General features: G+C 58.2%; 1 protein-coding gene across 1 annotated transcript in view; it reads right to left on the bottom strand.

Annotated features, from left to right (window-relative positions):
• Nucleotides 1–12,638, bottom strand: part of CDON (cell adhesion associated, oncogene regulated) — a 49,945-nt gene extending 37,307 nt beyond the window's left edge. Inside the window, exons 1-6 of the mRNA XM_054395580.1 lie at nt 12,563–12,638; nt 7,704–7,976; nt 4,839–4,988; nt 4,536–4,679; nt 3,186–3,473; nt 2,364–2,633 (exon numbers count right to left, since the gene is read on the bottom strand). Of these exons, the coding sequence (XP_054251555.1) occupies nt 2,364–2,633; nt 3,186–3,473; nt 4,536–4,679; nt 4,839–4,988; nt 7,704–7,976; nt 12,563–12,638 (1,201 nt within the window). The remainder of the gene's footprint in view (nt 1–2,363; nt 2,634–3,185; nt 3,474–4,535; nt 4,680–4,838; nt 4,989–7,703; nt 7,977–12,562) is intronic.
• Between the last annotated feature and the right edge of the window lie 589 nt (nt 12,639–13,227).

The following is a 13,227-nucleotide window of genomic DNA, read 5'->3' as shown; positions in this document are numbered from 1 at the left end:
GCTCTGTCTCCTGAGCCACTCAGGCTTTGCTTCCTCAGCTTCCCAGCCCCAGAGGAAAACCAGAGCAGCACTGAGCTGGGGCAGCCAAAGCTGGGTGAGCAGAAACCCTGCCTCCAGCAGGGAAGGGTCACAAGTCCCCAGCTTGGGCACTATAGAGATACAGAACCCCAGCATGGTGAGATGGGAAGGGACCTCTGGAGCTCATCCAGTCCCAGCCCTGCTCCTGCAGCCACCCACAGCAACTTGCCCAGGGGCACAATGCCCAGGGGGGGGTTGGAAGCTCTCCACACAAGGACACTCCACAACCTCTCTGGGCAGCCTGCTCCAGCCCTCCAGCACCCTCACAACAAACAACTTCCTCTTCACCTGCAACCTTCTGGGTCCAGTTTGTGCCCAGTGCCCCTTGGCCTGGCACTGGGCACCACTGACAAGAGTCAGTGAGAGTGTTCCCCTCCTTCATTTCATGGAATCATGGAATGGTTTGGGTAGGAAAGGACCTTAAAAACCATCTAGTTCCAAGCACTGCCACGGGCAGGGACATCTTCCACCAGACCAGGCTGCTCAAGCCAAATCCAAACTGGCTCTGCTAACCTTCATGAGGCTGGCTTGGGCTCAGCTCTCCATCCTGTCCAAGTCCCTCTGGATGGATCCCTTCCCTGCAGCACTGTCAACCACTCCACACAGCTTGGTGTTACCAGCACTGAGCCCTGAGGACACCACTTGGCACTGGCCTCCACTTGACACTGAGCCACTGAGCATCACTGAGTGCAGGCATCAGCCCAATTTCCTGCCCACCAAGTGCTCCATACACCAAACCATGTGCAGAAGAAGTTCTTTTGGAGTGTTTAGCAGCTGTGGGAAGCTACCACCATGCATGAAGCCACCACCACTGTTCAAAAAGGACCTAAAATAAGGCAGCCTGGGGCTGTTATTTGGCATTTTGGTGGTTTCTCACTCAGAGGGCAGCTGCAGTTGTCCTGCCCACTTCTGAGCCCAGGCAGTGAATCATGCTGGGGAACAGCTCCAGCAGAAGGAAGACAAAAAAATCACTTCTGAGGCCACAGAAGCTTCTCTGACTGTGTGCTGCTGAGGCTGAGGGCTGCAGAAGATGATCCTACAGACAAAAAACCTCCCTGGACTCACAGCTGGAGTCCTTCAGGTGCTTCCCAAGAGTCACCTGGCACAAACTCCTCTTTAAAATACCTCAACACCTGAGCTTGGCTGCTGGCAGGGCTGGGAGCTGCTCTAAAACCCTGGCAGCTCCCAGAAACTGCTTCAGGACTTGTAGACCAAACCCAGATGGTTTCACCACCACCTGCCCCAGCAGCAGTGCAGTGGCTTGGACACCACAGGCAGGTCACAGCCAGAGCTGCTGGTGAAGGGCTGGGACGTGCTGGGTGGCACAGGCTGAGCTCTGGGGTGATGCTGAGCTTTGTGCTTCCACTCTGTCAGGTCCAGCAGTGACTGCTTTGTAAAGCTCCACAAGATCAGCTTCTGGAGGTTCTTCCTTTCAGACTCAAGTGAAGCTTTCAGTGCCTTTGCAAAGTATTTCAGTGAGTATAAAACTCCAACTGCTGGACATGAAGGACTTGAGACATGGAGCCATGGACTATATCCTGCTGACCTGAAATCCCAGCATGGTGTGGGTGGGAAGGGACCTCTGGAGCTCATCCAGTCCAAGCCCTGCTGTAGCAGGGCACCCACAGCAGCTTGCCCAGGGGCACAATGCCCAGGGGGGGGTTGGAAGCTCTCCACACAAGGACACTTCACAACCTCTCTGGGCAGCCTGCTCCAGCCCTCCAGCACCCTCACAACAAACAACTTTCTTCTTCTCCTCATCTGGAACCTCCTGGGCTCCAGTCTGTGCCCAGTGCCCCTTGGCCTGGGCCTGGGCACCACTCAGCAGAGTCTGGCCACAGCCTCTTGCCCCCCAGGGGCCCTTTAGCTCTTGCTGAGCATTGCTCAGATGCCCTCTGGGGCTGCTCTTCTGCAGGCTCTCAGCCCCAGGGCTCTCAGCCTTTGCTCCTCACACAGCTGCTCCAGGCCCCTCAGCAGCTTCCCAGCCTCCCCTGGACTCTCTCCAGCACTTCTCTGTCCCTCTGCAACTGGGGAGCACAGAACTGCCCCCAGGACTGCAGCTGTGGCCTCAGCAGGGCAGAGCAGAGCAGAGGGGCAGCAGGACCTCCCTTGCCCTGCTGCCCACACTCTCCATGCACTTCAGGAGGCCTTTGCCTTCCTCACCTCACAGCACTTCTTTGTCAGCTCTGCTGCAAGCAGTGGTCAGAAACAAATCACAGCAACACCTCGGGGTTAAAACCAGAGCAAAGCTGGAAGGACAGAAGGTTTATCTGGAAGGCTCCTACCTGTCTGGACACGGAGGCTGCCAGTGGCCTGCACGGAGCCCAGGCTGTTGTGAGCCATGCACTGGTACACGCCGGCGTCCTCCCGCCTGACGCTGCGGATCTGCAGGTGGCTGCCGGCCAGCAGGTGCCGCGGGGACAGCCGCAGGGGAGCTGCGTTGTGCAGCCAGGACAGGCTGGGGGCAGGGCTGCCGCGGACCTCACACCAGAAATGCACGGATCCTCCAGCGGCCACCACCTCATCCTGCAGCCCCTTGGAGATGGAGGGAGGCTCTAGAGAGGGAAACGATGGCAGGTGAGGCACTGCTGCTGGCTCTCGCTCACAGAAACACAGAAGGGCTTGGGTGGGAAGAGAGCCCGAAGTTCCAACCCCCTGCCATGGGCAGGGACACCTCCCACCAGCACAGGTTGCTCAAGGCTTCATCCAGCCTAGCCTTGAACACCTCCAGGGAGGGGACAGCCACAGCCTCCCTGGGCAGACTATTCCAGTGTCTTCCCTCTCTCTAAAGAATTTCTTTCTCATCTCCAGTCTCAATCTGCCCTCATCAAGCCTCCAGCTCCCCTCCACTTGGCAGGCAGACAAACAGCTCAGCTCCTCCCTAGGAGCTCTAAGGAGCTCTAAGGAGCTCCTAGGCTGTTTGTTTCAGCCTGTGAAGGTTTTGGAGAGGATGGCTCTAACTCGGGAGGGGGCTGAGATGTCATCCTGACCAGACTCTCATGTAGGCTGAGAAAGAACCTGGAGCTGTTTGCACTCAGGTGCCCACAGCAGCCAGCAGGCAGAGGCAACGCTTATCACCTGGATCCGAGGCTCTCTTTGCTCCTTACCAAGTACTGTCAGGGAGTAGTTCCTGTGCTCCACCACTCCAGAGCCATTCCCCACCACGCAGGAGTAGTTCCCAGCATCAGACACCTCCAGCCTGTCTGTCACCAGGTGGGAGTGGAGCAGCCTCCAGCTGCCTCTCCGGAGCGCGTCGCGGCCGTCCTTCAGCCAGCGGACGGAGGCCGGAGGAGAGCCACTGACCACACACTCCAGGGTCAGGGGGCTGTGACAAGGCACCGCCAGGCTCTGGGGTGACAGGGGGTGAAGGATGTGGAAGCCACTTGAGGAAGAGCCTGGAAGAAAGGAGAAGAGGCCTGTCACCAAGCACACACTGCCAGCCCAGCCTCCAGCCGTGAGGCTGCCAGGTTTCTCAACCATGGTGGCTCCTCCAGGTGACTAAGCACCACGAGACAGTGTCCTCTTCCCAGAAACCTGCTCTGGAACTTGTCTGGAGCCTGGAGGATCAGCAGCAATCCCCTTCCAGCCCCTCCTGGGATTTGGGAAGCAGCCCTGCTGCTCCTCCACAGGAAAGGGAAGTGAGAACTGAAGGTGCAAATCATGCAGAGGGGTTTGACACAGCTTGGAGTTAGAGAGCAGTGGGGATGGCATGGGTGGGAAGGGAGCTCTGGAGCTCATCCAGTCCAAGCCCTGCTCCAGCAAGGCACCCACAGCAGCTTGCCCAGGGGCACAATGCCCAGGGGGGGTTGGAAGCTCTCCACACAAGGACACTCCACAACCTCTCTGGGCAGCCTGCTCCAGCCCTCCAGCACCCTCACAACAAACAACTTTCTCCTCCTCTTCACCTCCAACCTCCTGGGCTCCACTTTGTGCCCAGTGCCCCTTGGCCTGGCCCTGGGCACCACTCAGCAGAGTCTGGCCACAGCCTCTTGCCCCCCAGGGGCCCTTTAGCTCTTGCTGAGCATTGCTCAGATGCCCTCTGGGGCTGCTCTTCTGCAGGCTCTCAGCCCCAGGGCTCTCAGCCTTTGCTCCTCACACAGCTGCTCCAGGCCCCTCAGCAGCTTCCCAGCCTCCCCTGGACTCTCTCCAGCACTTCTCTGTCCCTCTGCAACTGGGGAGCACAGAACTGCCCCCAGGACTGCAGCTGTGGCCTCAGCAGGGCAGAGCAGAGCAGAGGGACAGCAGAACCTCCCTTGCCCTGCTGCCCACACTCTTCTCCATGCCCCCAGGCCACCCTTGGCCTTCTTGGCCCCCAGCCCACATTGCTGCTCCTGGGCACCTTCTTGGCCCCCAGCACTCCCAGCTCCTTCTCCACACTGTAGGCTGCTCTAGCCATGCTGCACACCTGGGGCCACTCCTGCCTCCACCTGAGGTCTGCTCCCTCAGCAGGTACTCACTGCTCACTCCCAGCCTGTGCCCCCCAGGCTCTATCCGCAGCTCTCCGGTAAGTGGGTTGTAGGCTGCACATCTGTAGGAGCCTTTGTCTTCTAAAGAGACATTCAAGATCTGCAGGTTCCCAGATGGAAGGATCAGGTAATTGCCTAGAGAAGCAGGGAAGGAACACAAGGAGATTGGTTTTGCAGGGACTCAACTGGTCTCCACAGGAAGTGCTCCACATTGCTGGAGAGGCTTTGCCTTTAATCCTAAGAGAAAAGTGCAGGGCAGCTGGTGTGGGCCAGGGGCACCACACATCTCCTCACCTGTGGATTGCTCCAGCCACCTTCCCTTCACCTGAAAGCGCACCTGGGCCTCTGGGTGACTTTCTGGCACCTTGCAGCCCAGCAGAGCTGTCCCTCCCTCCTCTGCTGCCACGGCAGCCGGTGGCACCCCCGGCTCGAAGTCACCTAAGCCTGGGAGAGAAGTGGGGAAAGGTGAGGAGCAGGCAAGGCCTGGGGCAGGGCATGGGCAGCAAGCTCAGGATGGGTTTCACAGCTTCACAGATTGCATTGGCTTGGAAGGGACCCTCCAAGGTCATCCTGTGCAACCCCCTGCAGGCAGCAGGGACACCTCCAACTAGAGCAGAATGCCAGGGTCACATCAAGGCTGATCTTGGATGTCTCCAGGGACTGAGGGCACCCTCAGCAGGTATGCAGATGTCACCAAGCTGAGTGGTGTGGTTGATAAGACTGAAAGACTGGATGGGATCCATCCAGAGGGACCTGGGCAGGCTGCAGAGCTGTGCTGAGGAGAACCTCAGGAGGTTCAATAAGGCCAAGTGCAAGGTCCTGCCCCTGGGTCAGGGCAACCCTCAGTACCAACCCAGGCTGGGGGTGAGGAGAGTGAGAGCAGCCCTGCAGGGAAGCACTTGGGGGTGCTGGGGGGAGAAGCTGGCCAGGAGCCAGCAATGGGCACTGGCAGCACAGAAGGCCAAGGGCAGCCTGGGCTGCAGCCAAAGCAGTGTGGCCAGAGCTGGAGAGAGGATCCTGCCCCTCTGCTCTGGGGAGACCTCACCTGCAGGGCTGGGGCCAGATATGGAGCCCCCAACACAGGAGGGACATGGACCTGCTGGAGAGGGTCCAAGCTGTTCACATCAACAAGCAACAGCCAGAAGCATGAAACCCTCCTGTGCTCAGACATTTCATAGAACCATAGAATGGTTTGGGTTGGAAGGGACCTCCAGAGCCCACCCAGTCCAATCCCTGCAGGCAGCAGGGACATCCTCCACTGGAGCAGGTTGCCCAGAGCCCTATGCAGCCTCACCTGGAATATGTCCAGGGATGGAGCCTCAACCACCTCCCTGGGCAACCTGTTGCAGTGTTCCAGCAGCCTCCTGCTGCAGAACTTCTTCCTCACATCCAATCTCAATCTGCTCTGCTCTCATTCCAAACCATTGTCCCTGGTCCTGTCCCTGCAGGCCTTTGGGATCAGTCCCTCTGCAGCCTTCTTGGAGCTCCCTTCAGGTACTGGAAGGTTGCTCTGAGATCTGCTTGGAGCCTTCTCTTCTCCAGGCTGAACACCCCCAGCTCCCTCAGCCTGTCCCCACAGCAGAGCTTCTCCAGCCTCTGATCATCTTTGTGGCCTCTTCTGGACCCGCTCAATCAGGTCCATGTCCCTCTTGTGTTGATGGCTCCAGAGCTGGATGTGACCAAAGGGTCACCAAAGGGTCAGCTTCAAGGTGGGAATGGTGAGGGGAGGACAGAGTCCCAGCATGCCCTCAGCTGCCCAAGCAAAAGTGAAGCAGAGCTGAGCTGAGGAGATGCAGAGAAGCAGGGGGAGGGCAGAGATGAGGAGCAGCCTGGCTATGGCAGCAGCCACAGACAACCTGCTCCAGCAGCAGGAAGCCTGCCTGTGAGGAAGGTGGAACTGGTTTTGTGCTTACCATCAACACAACTCCCAGCACCTCCCACTCCTTGCCACGGGCCATGAGGCCAGCAGGAAGCTCCCAGCACCTCCTGCTCTGCTTCCATAACCTGCAGAGGAGGAGAGAAGTGACTCTGCTCCTCCCTGCACGTTCAAAGCATCCCCGAGGCTGTGAAGCTTTGCAGCCTTTAGCCACCCCTGGAGCTCTCCTGAGAGAGGCCTGCATGGGTCAGTACTTTACCAAAACACTTGGCCCTTGCCTGTAGGAAGCCTTCCTCCCAGGGGGGTTGTGGACATGCTCCATAGCTGAGTGCCCTCCTGGAGAAATCACTCAGCTCCTGCCTGACAAAGGCCTGGTTCAGACCCCCCCTACCAGCCCGAGGAGACATGGAGGAATATTCTGTTGCCATTCTCAGCACCACATCCTCCTCTCCACGTGGAAAACATCATCCTTCCCTTTCTACACTCCTTCAGGATTGGGTAATCCGCAGATCAAGCACCAAGAACCAGAGCTAGAAGAACCAAGAGAAGGCAAATTGTCCCTGTAAGGACAGAGTGTCCCTTCCTGGAGAACATCTTCACAGTTTGGACCAAGTAAAATGCTCCAAAGTGGCAAAGGGAAATGTGCAGCTCCCAGGCCCAGCTCTCACTCATTTCTGTGGCAACTCTGCTGCTCCCTGAGGACCCTTTCTGAGGAGGAGCTTTGGGGGGTTTTGTACTAGCAGGTCCAGAGAAGGGCAAGGATGCTGGGGAAGGGTCTGGTGAGGAACAGCTAAGGGTTGTTCAGTCTGGACAGGGAGGCTGAGGGGAGACCTCATTGCTCTCTTCAGCTCCCTGAAAAGAGGCTGGAGCCAGGTGGGGGTTGGGCTCTTCTCCCACACAGCAAGCAACAGGACAAGAGGAAATGGCCTCAAATTGCCCCAGGGGAGGTTCAGGTTGGCCATGAGGAACAATTTCTTCCCCTTGAGGGTTCCCAAGGCCTGGCCAAGGCTGCCCAGGGCAGTGGTGGAGTCCCCATCCCTGGAGGGGTTTCAAAGCTGTGGTGCTAAGGGCCCTGGTTTGGTGGTGCCCTGGGGCAGTGCTGAGCTCATGGCTGCACTCCATGAACTGCAAGGTCTCCTCCACCCAATCCCAGTCTGGAACTCCATGGCTCTGCTCTGAGGGAAAGAAAACCACCTCCAAACCAGGTGCTGTCTGGGAGCCAGGAGCAAGCAAAGCCCCCAGGGCAGGTGAGGGAGGAAGGGCAGAGGAGAGGATGCACTTACTGGCCATGGACACCAGCGCCGGGCGGCTGCGCACGGCCCCCGCGCCACCAGCTGCCACGCACTGGTAGTGCCCGGCCGTGGCACGGCCCAGGGCGGCGATGCTCAGGGAGCCAGCCTGGATCTCCACTTCTCCTGCTCTGCTCTCCAGGGGCTGCCCATCCAGCAGCCAGGAGAGGCGAACCGCAGAGGGCTCAGCAGCACAGTGCAGCTGAACCGAGCCCCCAGGCCTCCGGATGGTGGAGGAGGGCTCGGAGGTGAAGCGGGGAGTTAGATCTGGAAGGAAAAAGATCTTCAGTTAGGGAGGTACAGGCTGGGAGTGAGGGAACACAGGCTGGGAGTAAGGGAACACAGGCTGGGAGTAAGGGAACAGGCTGGGAGCGAGGGAACACAGGCTGGGAGCGAGGGAACACAGGCTGGGAGTAAGGGAACAGGCTGGGAGCAAGGAAACACAGGCTGGGAGCGAGGGAACACAGGCTGGGAGTAAGGGAACAGGCTGGGAGCGAGGGAACACAGGCTGGGAGCAAGGGAACATGGGCTGGGAGCAAGGGAACATGGGCTGGGAGCGAGGGAACATGGGCTGGGAGCAAGGGAACACAAGCTGGGAGTAAGGGAACACAGGCTGGGAGTAAGGGAACAGGCTGGGAGCGAGGGAACACAGGCTGGGAGCGAGGGAACACAGGCTGGGAGCAAGGGAACACAAGCTGGGAGCGAGGGAACACGGGCTGGGAGTAAGGGAACAGGCTGGGAGCGAGGGAACACAGGCTGGGAGCGAGGGAACACAGGCTGGGAGTGAGGGAACACAAGTTGGGAGCGAGGGAACACGGGCTGGGAGTAAGGGAACAGGCTGGGAGCGAGGGAACACAGGCTGGGAGCGAGGAAACACAGGCTGGGAGTAAGGGAACAGGCTGGGAGCGAGGGAACACGGGCTGGGAGCGAGGGAACACAGGCTGGGAGTAAGGGAACAGGCTGGGAGCAAGGGAACACGGGCTGGGAGCGAGGGAACACGGGCTGGGAGTAAGGGAACAGGCTGGGAGCGAGGGAACACAGGCTGGGAGTAAGGGAACAGGCTGGGAGCGAGGGAACACAGGCTGGGAGCGAGGGAACATGGGCTGGAAGCAAGGGAACACAAGCTGGGAGCGAGGGAACACAGGCTGGGAGTAAGGGAACACAAGCTGGGAGCGAGGGAACACGGGCTGGGAGTAAGGGAACAGGCTGGGAGCGAGGGAACACAGGCTGGGAGCAAGGGAACACAGGCTGGGAGTAAGGGAACACAGGCTGGGAGTGAGGGAACACGGGCTGGGAGTAAGGGAACAGGCTGGGAGCAAGGGAACACAGGCTGGGAGTAAGGGAACACAGGCTGGGAGCAAGGGAACACAGGCTGGGAGTAAGGGAACACAGGCTGGGAGCGAGGGAACACAGGCTGGGAGAAACAGGGACAGCCACGCTGCAGCTGCAGCCCTGAGAGAGCTGCTCCAGTCCTGGGCTCAGGTCTGAGCCCCTCACTCCAAGAAGGACATTGAGAGGCTGGAGCAGGTCCAGAGAAGGACAAGGAAGCTGGAGAAGGGTCTGGAGAAGAGGGCTGGGGTTGTTTAGTCTGAAGGAAAGGAGGCTGAGGGAGACCTCATTGCTCTCTGCAGCTCCCTGCAAGGAGCCTGGAGCCAGGTGGGGGTTGGGCTCTGCTCCCTAGTCTCAGGTGATAGAAGGAGAGGAAATGGCCTGAAATTGTGCCAGGGGAGGCTTAGGTTGGAGATTAGGGAAAAATTTCCATGCTGCAACAGTGGTCAGGGATTGGAACAAGCTGTCCAGGGAGTCCCCATCCGTGGAGGTGTTCCAGAAACCTGTGGCCATGGCACTTGGGGACATGGTTTGGTGGCCATGGTGGTGCTGGGTTGATGTTGGACTCAATGATCTCAAAGAACTTTTCCAGCTCAACCAATTCTGTGACTTACATGGAGACAAACAGCACCTGAGGAGATGGAGCTGGGAAGAGGGAGATGGAGCTGGGGAGAGATAGAAATGGAGCTGGGGAGAGGAAGATGGAACTGGGGAGAGGAAGATGGAGCTGGGGAGAGGAAGATGGAGCTGGGGAGAGGGAGACGGAACTGGGGAGAGGGAGACGGAACTGGGGAGAGGAAGATGGAACTGGGGAGAGGAAGATGGAGCTGGGAAGAAGGAGATGGAGCTGAGGAGATGCAGCTGGAGCTGATCTGTCCTACATGAAACTGGCCTGGATGTGAGTTGCAAACCCTCAGCAATGGCAGCAGCCTGCCAGGTATTTGTGCAGCACCGACTCTGAGTCTGCAGAACTAATTACATTGAGCAGGAACACCAGGGGGAAAAAAGAAAAAGAGCTGGATGAACAGCAAAGGCCTCTTGTTAGTTCCAAATCCATGGATTTCATCAGGGTGAGGATGATGGATTGGGCATCCGTTATCTTCAGTGAGGGCAGACGACCAGAGACAGGAAAAGCTGCTAATAAATAAAAGGTTCAGCCCCACAGAACTTGGTTCTGAGCAGCCATTTATTTGCCAGGAGAAAATTCCTGCTTCTTGGAGGGACATTTTTTTTCTTTTTTTTCCCTCTCCTGGCCAACAAAACTCTGGGAATTATTTCCATTTGTTTGCTAAGGAATTCTCCACCGAGGATGGGGTCTGAAGTGGGTGAGCAGAAGGCAACTCACACCAAAAACCTCCTTTGAAAGAGGGGAGACAAAAATCATTCCGAGGGGGGAAACAGTTCCTGGTTTGTCACTGAGCTGAGCTGAGGAACTCCAGGAAGGGGTCAAGAGGATATGAAATGACATCCAACTAGGAGACAGTTGGCTTGGAGGTGGGGCCTTCAGCTCAGGCTTTTCTTCTCAAGCCAGCCCAGCCAGGCTGGGTTATGAGTTTCAGCTGAGGAGCTGTTTTTACCAGAACCATAAAGTATCTGCAGAGAGATCAGCTCAGGCTGGAAAGCAGAGAGTGGCTTCACTTAGCACAGAGATCAGCTCCAGAAGGGCTGCCAGCACCTCGCAGGGCTCCAGATGGCCACCTTCAGCTTTTCATTAGGGAACTGCTTTTCTTGGGAGCTCACTTGGGAATTCCAGGGATAAAAGCAAAAGAAACGACCTCTGGCCTCACTGCTGAGGGTGCACCTCCAAGCAGGGGTCTTGTTCCAAGGACATTGAGGTCCTGGGGCAGGACCAGAGAAGGGCAATGGAGGGGAAGGGTTATGGAGTTGGGGAAGGGTTATGGAGCTGCTGAAAGGTTATGGAACTGGGGAAGGATTATGGAACTGCTGAAGGGTCTATAGCACAAGGAGAAGGGTCTGGAGAACTTCTGAGGAACATCTGAGGGGAGTGGGGCTGTTTGGCCTGGAGAAGAGGAGGCTGAGGGGAAACCTCATTGCTCTCTACAGCTCCCTGCAAGGAGGCTGGAGCCAGGTGGGGGTTGGGCTCTTCTCCCAGAGACCAAGGGACAGGACAAGAGGAAATGGCCTCAAGTTGCCCCAGGGCAGGTTGAGGTTGGACATGAGGAACAATTTCTTCCCCTTGAGTGCTGTCCAGGTCTGGCCCAGGCTGCCCAGGGCAGTGGTGGAATCCCCATCCCTAGAGGGGTTTCAGAGCCCTGCAGATGTGGTGCTGAGGGCCATGGTTTGGTGGTGCCCTGGCAGTGCTGGGTTCAGGGTTGGACTCCAGGATCTGCAAGGCCTCTTCCCACTAGAACAATTCTGTGCTTCTGAGGTAGTCGCCTTGCTGCCCACCATCAGCCACCCCCCTGCACCATGACTCTGCTCTGCTGTCAGCACAGCCCTGCCCTGTGCTGGGTGCAGCAGCTGCAGCTGGTAGCAGTGACCCTGCAGCTGGGACTGATCTCCTCTGACTGCTGGAAAAATCAAATTTCTCCCCTCGGCTCCCAGTGCCGGGCTGGGAAGTGCTAAAAGCAGTAAAAGCTTCTTTTTGGTGTGGTTGGGTTAAGACAAGCTGACTACACAGAGCAGATGTGGCAATTGAAACCAGCCCTGCGCCACCGCAGCGCTGCAACGGCAGCCGGGCAGCAGCTCAGCACCCCCCACACCCCTGCACCCCAGCCCCAGGGAACACCAGGACACAACCAGCCCAGGACAAACATAACTGAGAGGCTTCCAGGACAGGGCAGGGGGGACCTGCTGGGAAGCAGCTGCAAGGAGAAGGAGCTGGGAGTGCCCCTGGGGGCCAAGAAGGTGCCCAGGAGCAGCAATGTGGCCTGGGGGCCAAGAAGGCCAAGGGTGTCCTGGGGGCATGGAGAAGAATGTGGGCAGCAGGGCAAGGGAGGTTCTGCTGCCCCTCTGCTCTGCTCTGCCCTGCTGAGGCCACAGCTGCAGTCCAGCTAAAGGGCCCCTGGGGGGCAAGAGGCTGTGGCCAGACCCTGCTCAGTGGTGCCCAGGGACAGCACAAGGGGCACTGGGCACAGACTGGTACCACCTGAATAGGAGGAGAAAGTTGTTTGTTGTGAGGGTGCTGGAGGGCTGGAGCAGGCTGCCCAGAGAGGTTGTGGAGTCTCCTTATGTGGAGAGCTTCCAACTCCCCCTGGGCATTGTGCCCCTGGGCAAGCTGCTGTGGCTGCCCTGGTTTAGGAGGGGGCTTGGACTGAATGATCCCCAGAGGTCCCTTCCCACCCCCTCCATCTGGGATGCTGGGATTCCATGCTGCAGCTCTTGCTTTGAGCCATGTTTTCAAACCAGTCATGTGTTCAGCTGCAGACCAAGCTGAAGTGCTCCACCTCTCCTCAGGAGATACTGACCACATGCGCTGAAGTTGGCTATGCTGCAGTGCTGCTCACTGCAAAGCAGGAGCTCAGCCTCCAGCAGCTCTGAGGAGCTCTCTGGGAAGCCCTTACCTGCGGTGGTGGCAGTGAGGATGCCCACGGCAGTGAGGAGGAGCAGTGCCTGTGGGCGCCCAGGCTCCGGATGCATAGCGCCAGGTGGAGGACCTTGGAAAGCACCGAGCTCAGGGCTAGGCAAAGGCACCCAGAGATCTGCAAACCAAACAAAGGGACATCAGCTGGAGACTCCAGGAGCTTCCTGCAGACCAAACAAATGGACATAGAATCACAGAACTGTCAGGGCTGGAAGGGACCTCAAGGCTCAGCCAGTTCCAACCCCCCTGCCATGGGCAGGGACACCTCACACCACAGCAGGTTGCTCACAGCCACATCCAGCCTGGCTGCAAAACCCTCCAGGGATGAGGCTTCCACCACCTCCCTGGGCAACCTCTGCCAGTCTCTCCACCCTCATGGGGAACAACTTCTTCCTCACATCCAATCTCAATCTCCCCACTTCTAGTTTTGCTCCATCCCCCCAGTCCTATCACTCCCTGACACCCTCAAAAGTCCCTCCCCAGCTTTCTTGGAGCCCCCTTCAGATCCTGGAAGGCCACCAGAAGGTCTCCTGGGAGCCTTCTCCTCTCCAGACTGCACAACCCCAACTCTCTCAGGCTGTCTCCAGAGCAGAGCAGCTCCAGCCCTCTGGAACAGCACTGCACAGGGTGACAGCACTGCACATC

This window comes from Indicator indicator, chromosome 34 (genome assembly GCF_027791375.1).
Source record: "Indicator indicator isolate 239-I01 chromosome 34, UM_Iind_1.1, whole genome shotgun sequence".
In the NCBI taxonomy this organism is placed as follows: Eukaryota; Metazoa; Chordata; class Aves; order Piciformes; family Indicatoridae; genus Indicator; species Indicator indicator.
Note: the sequence above shows the minus strand (reverse complement) of the source record. Positions and strands in the feature narration are given on the sequence as shown.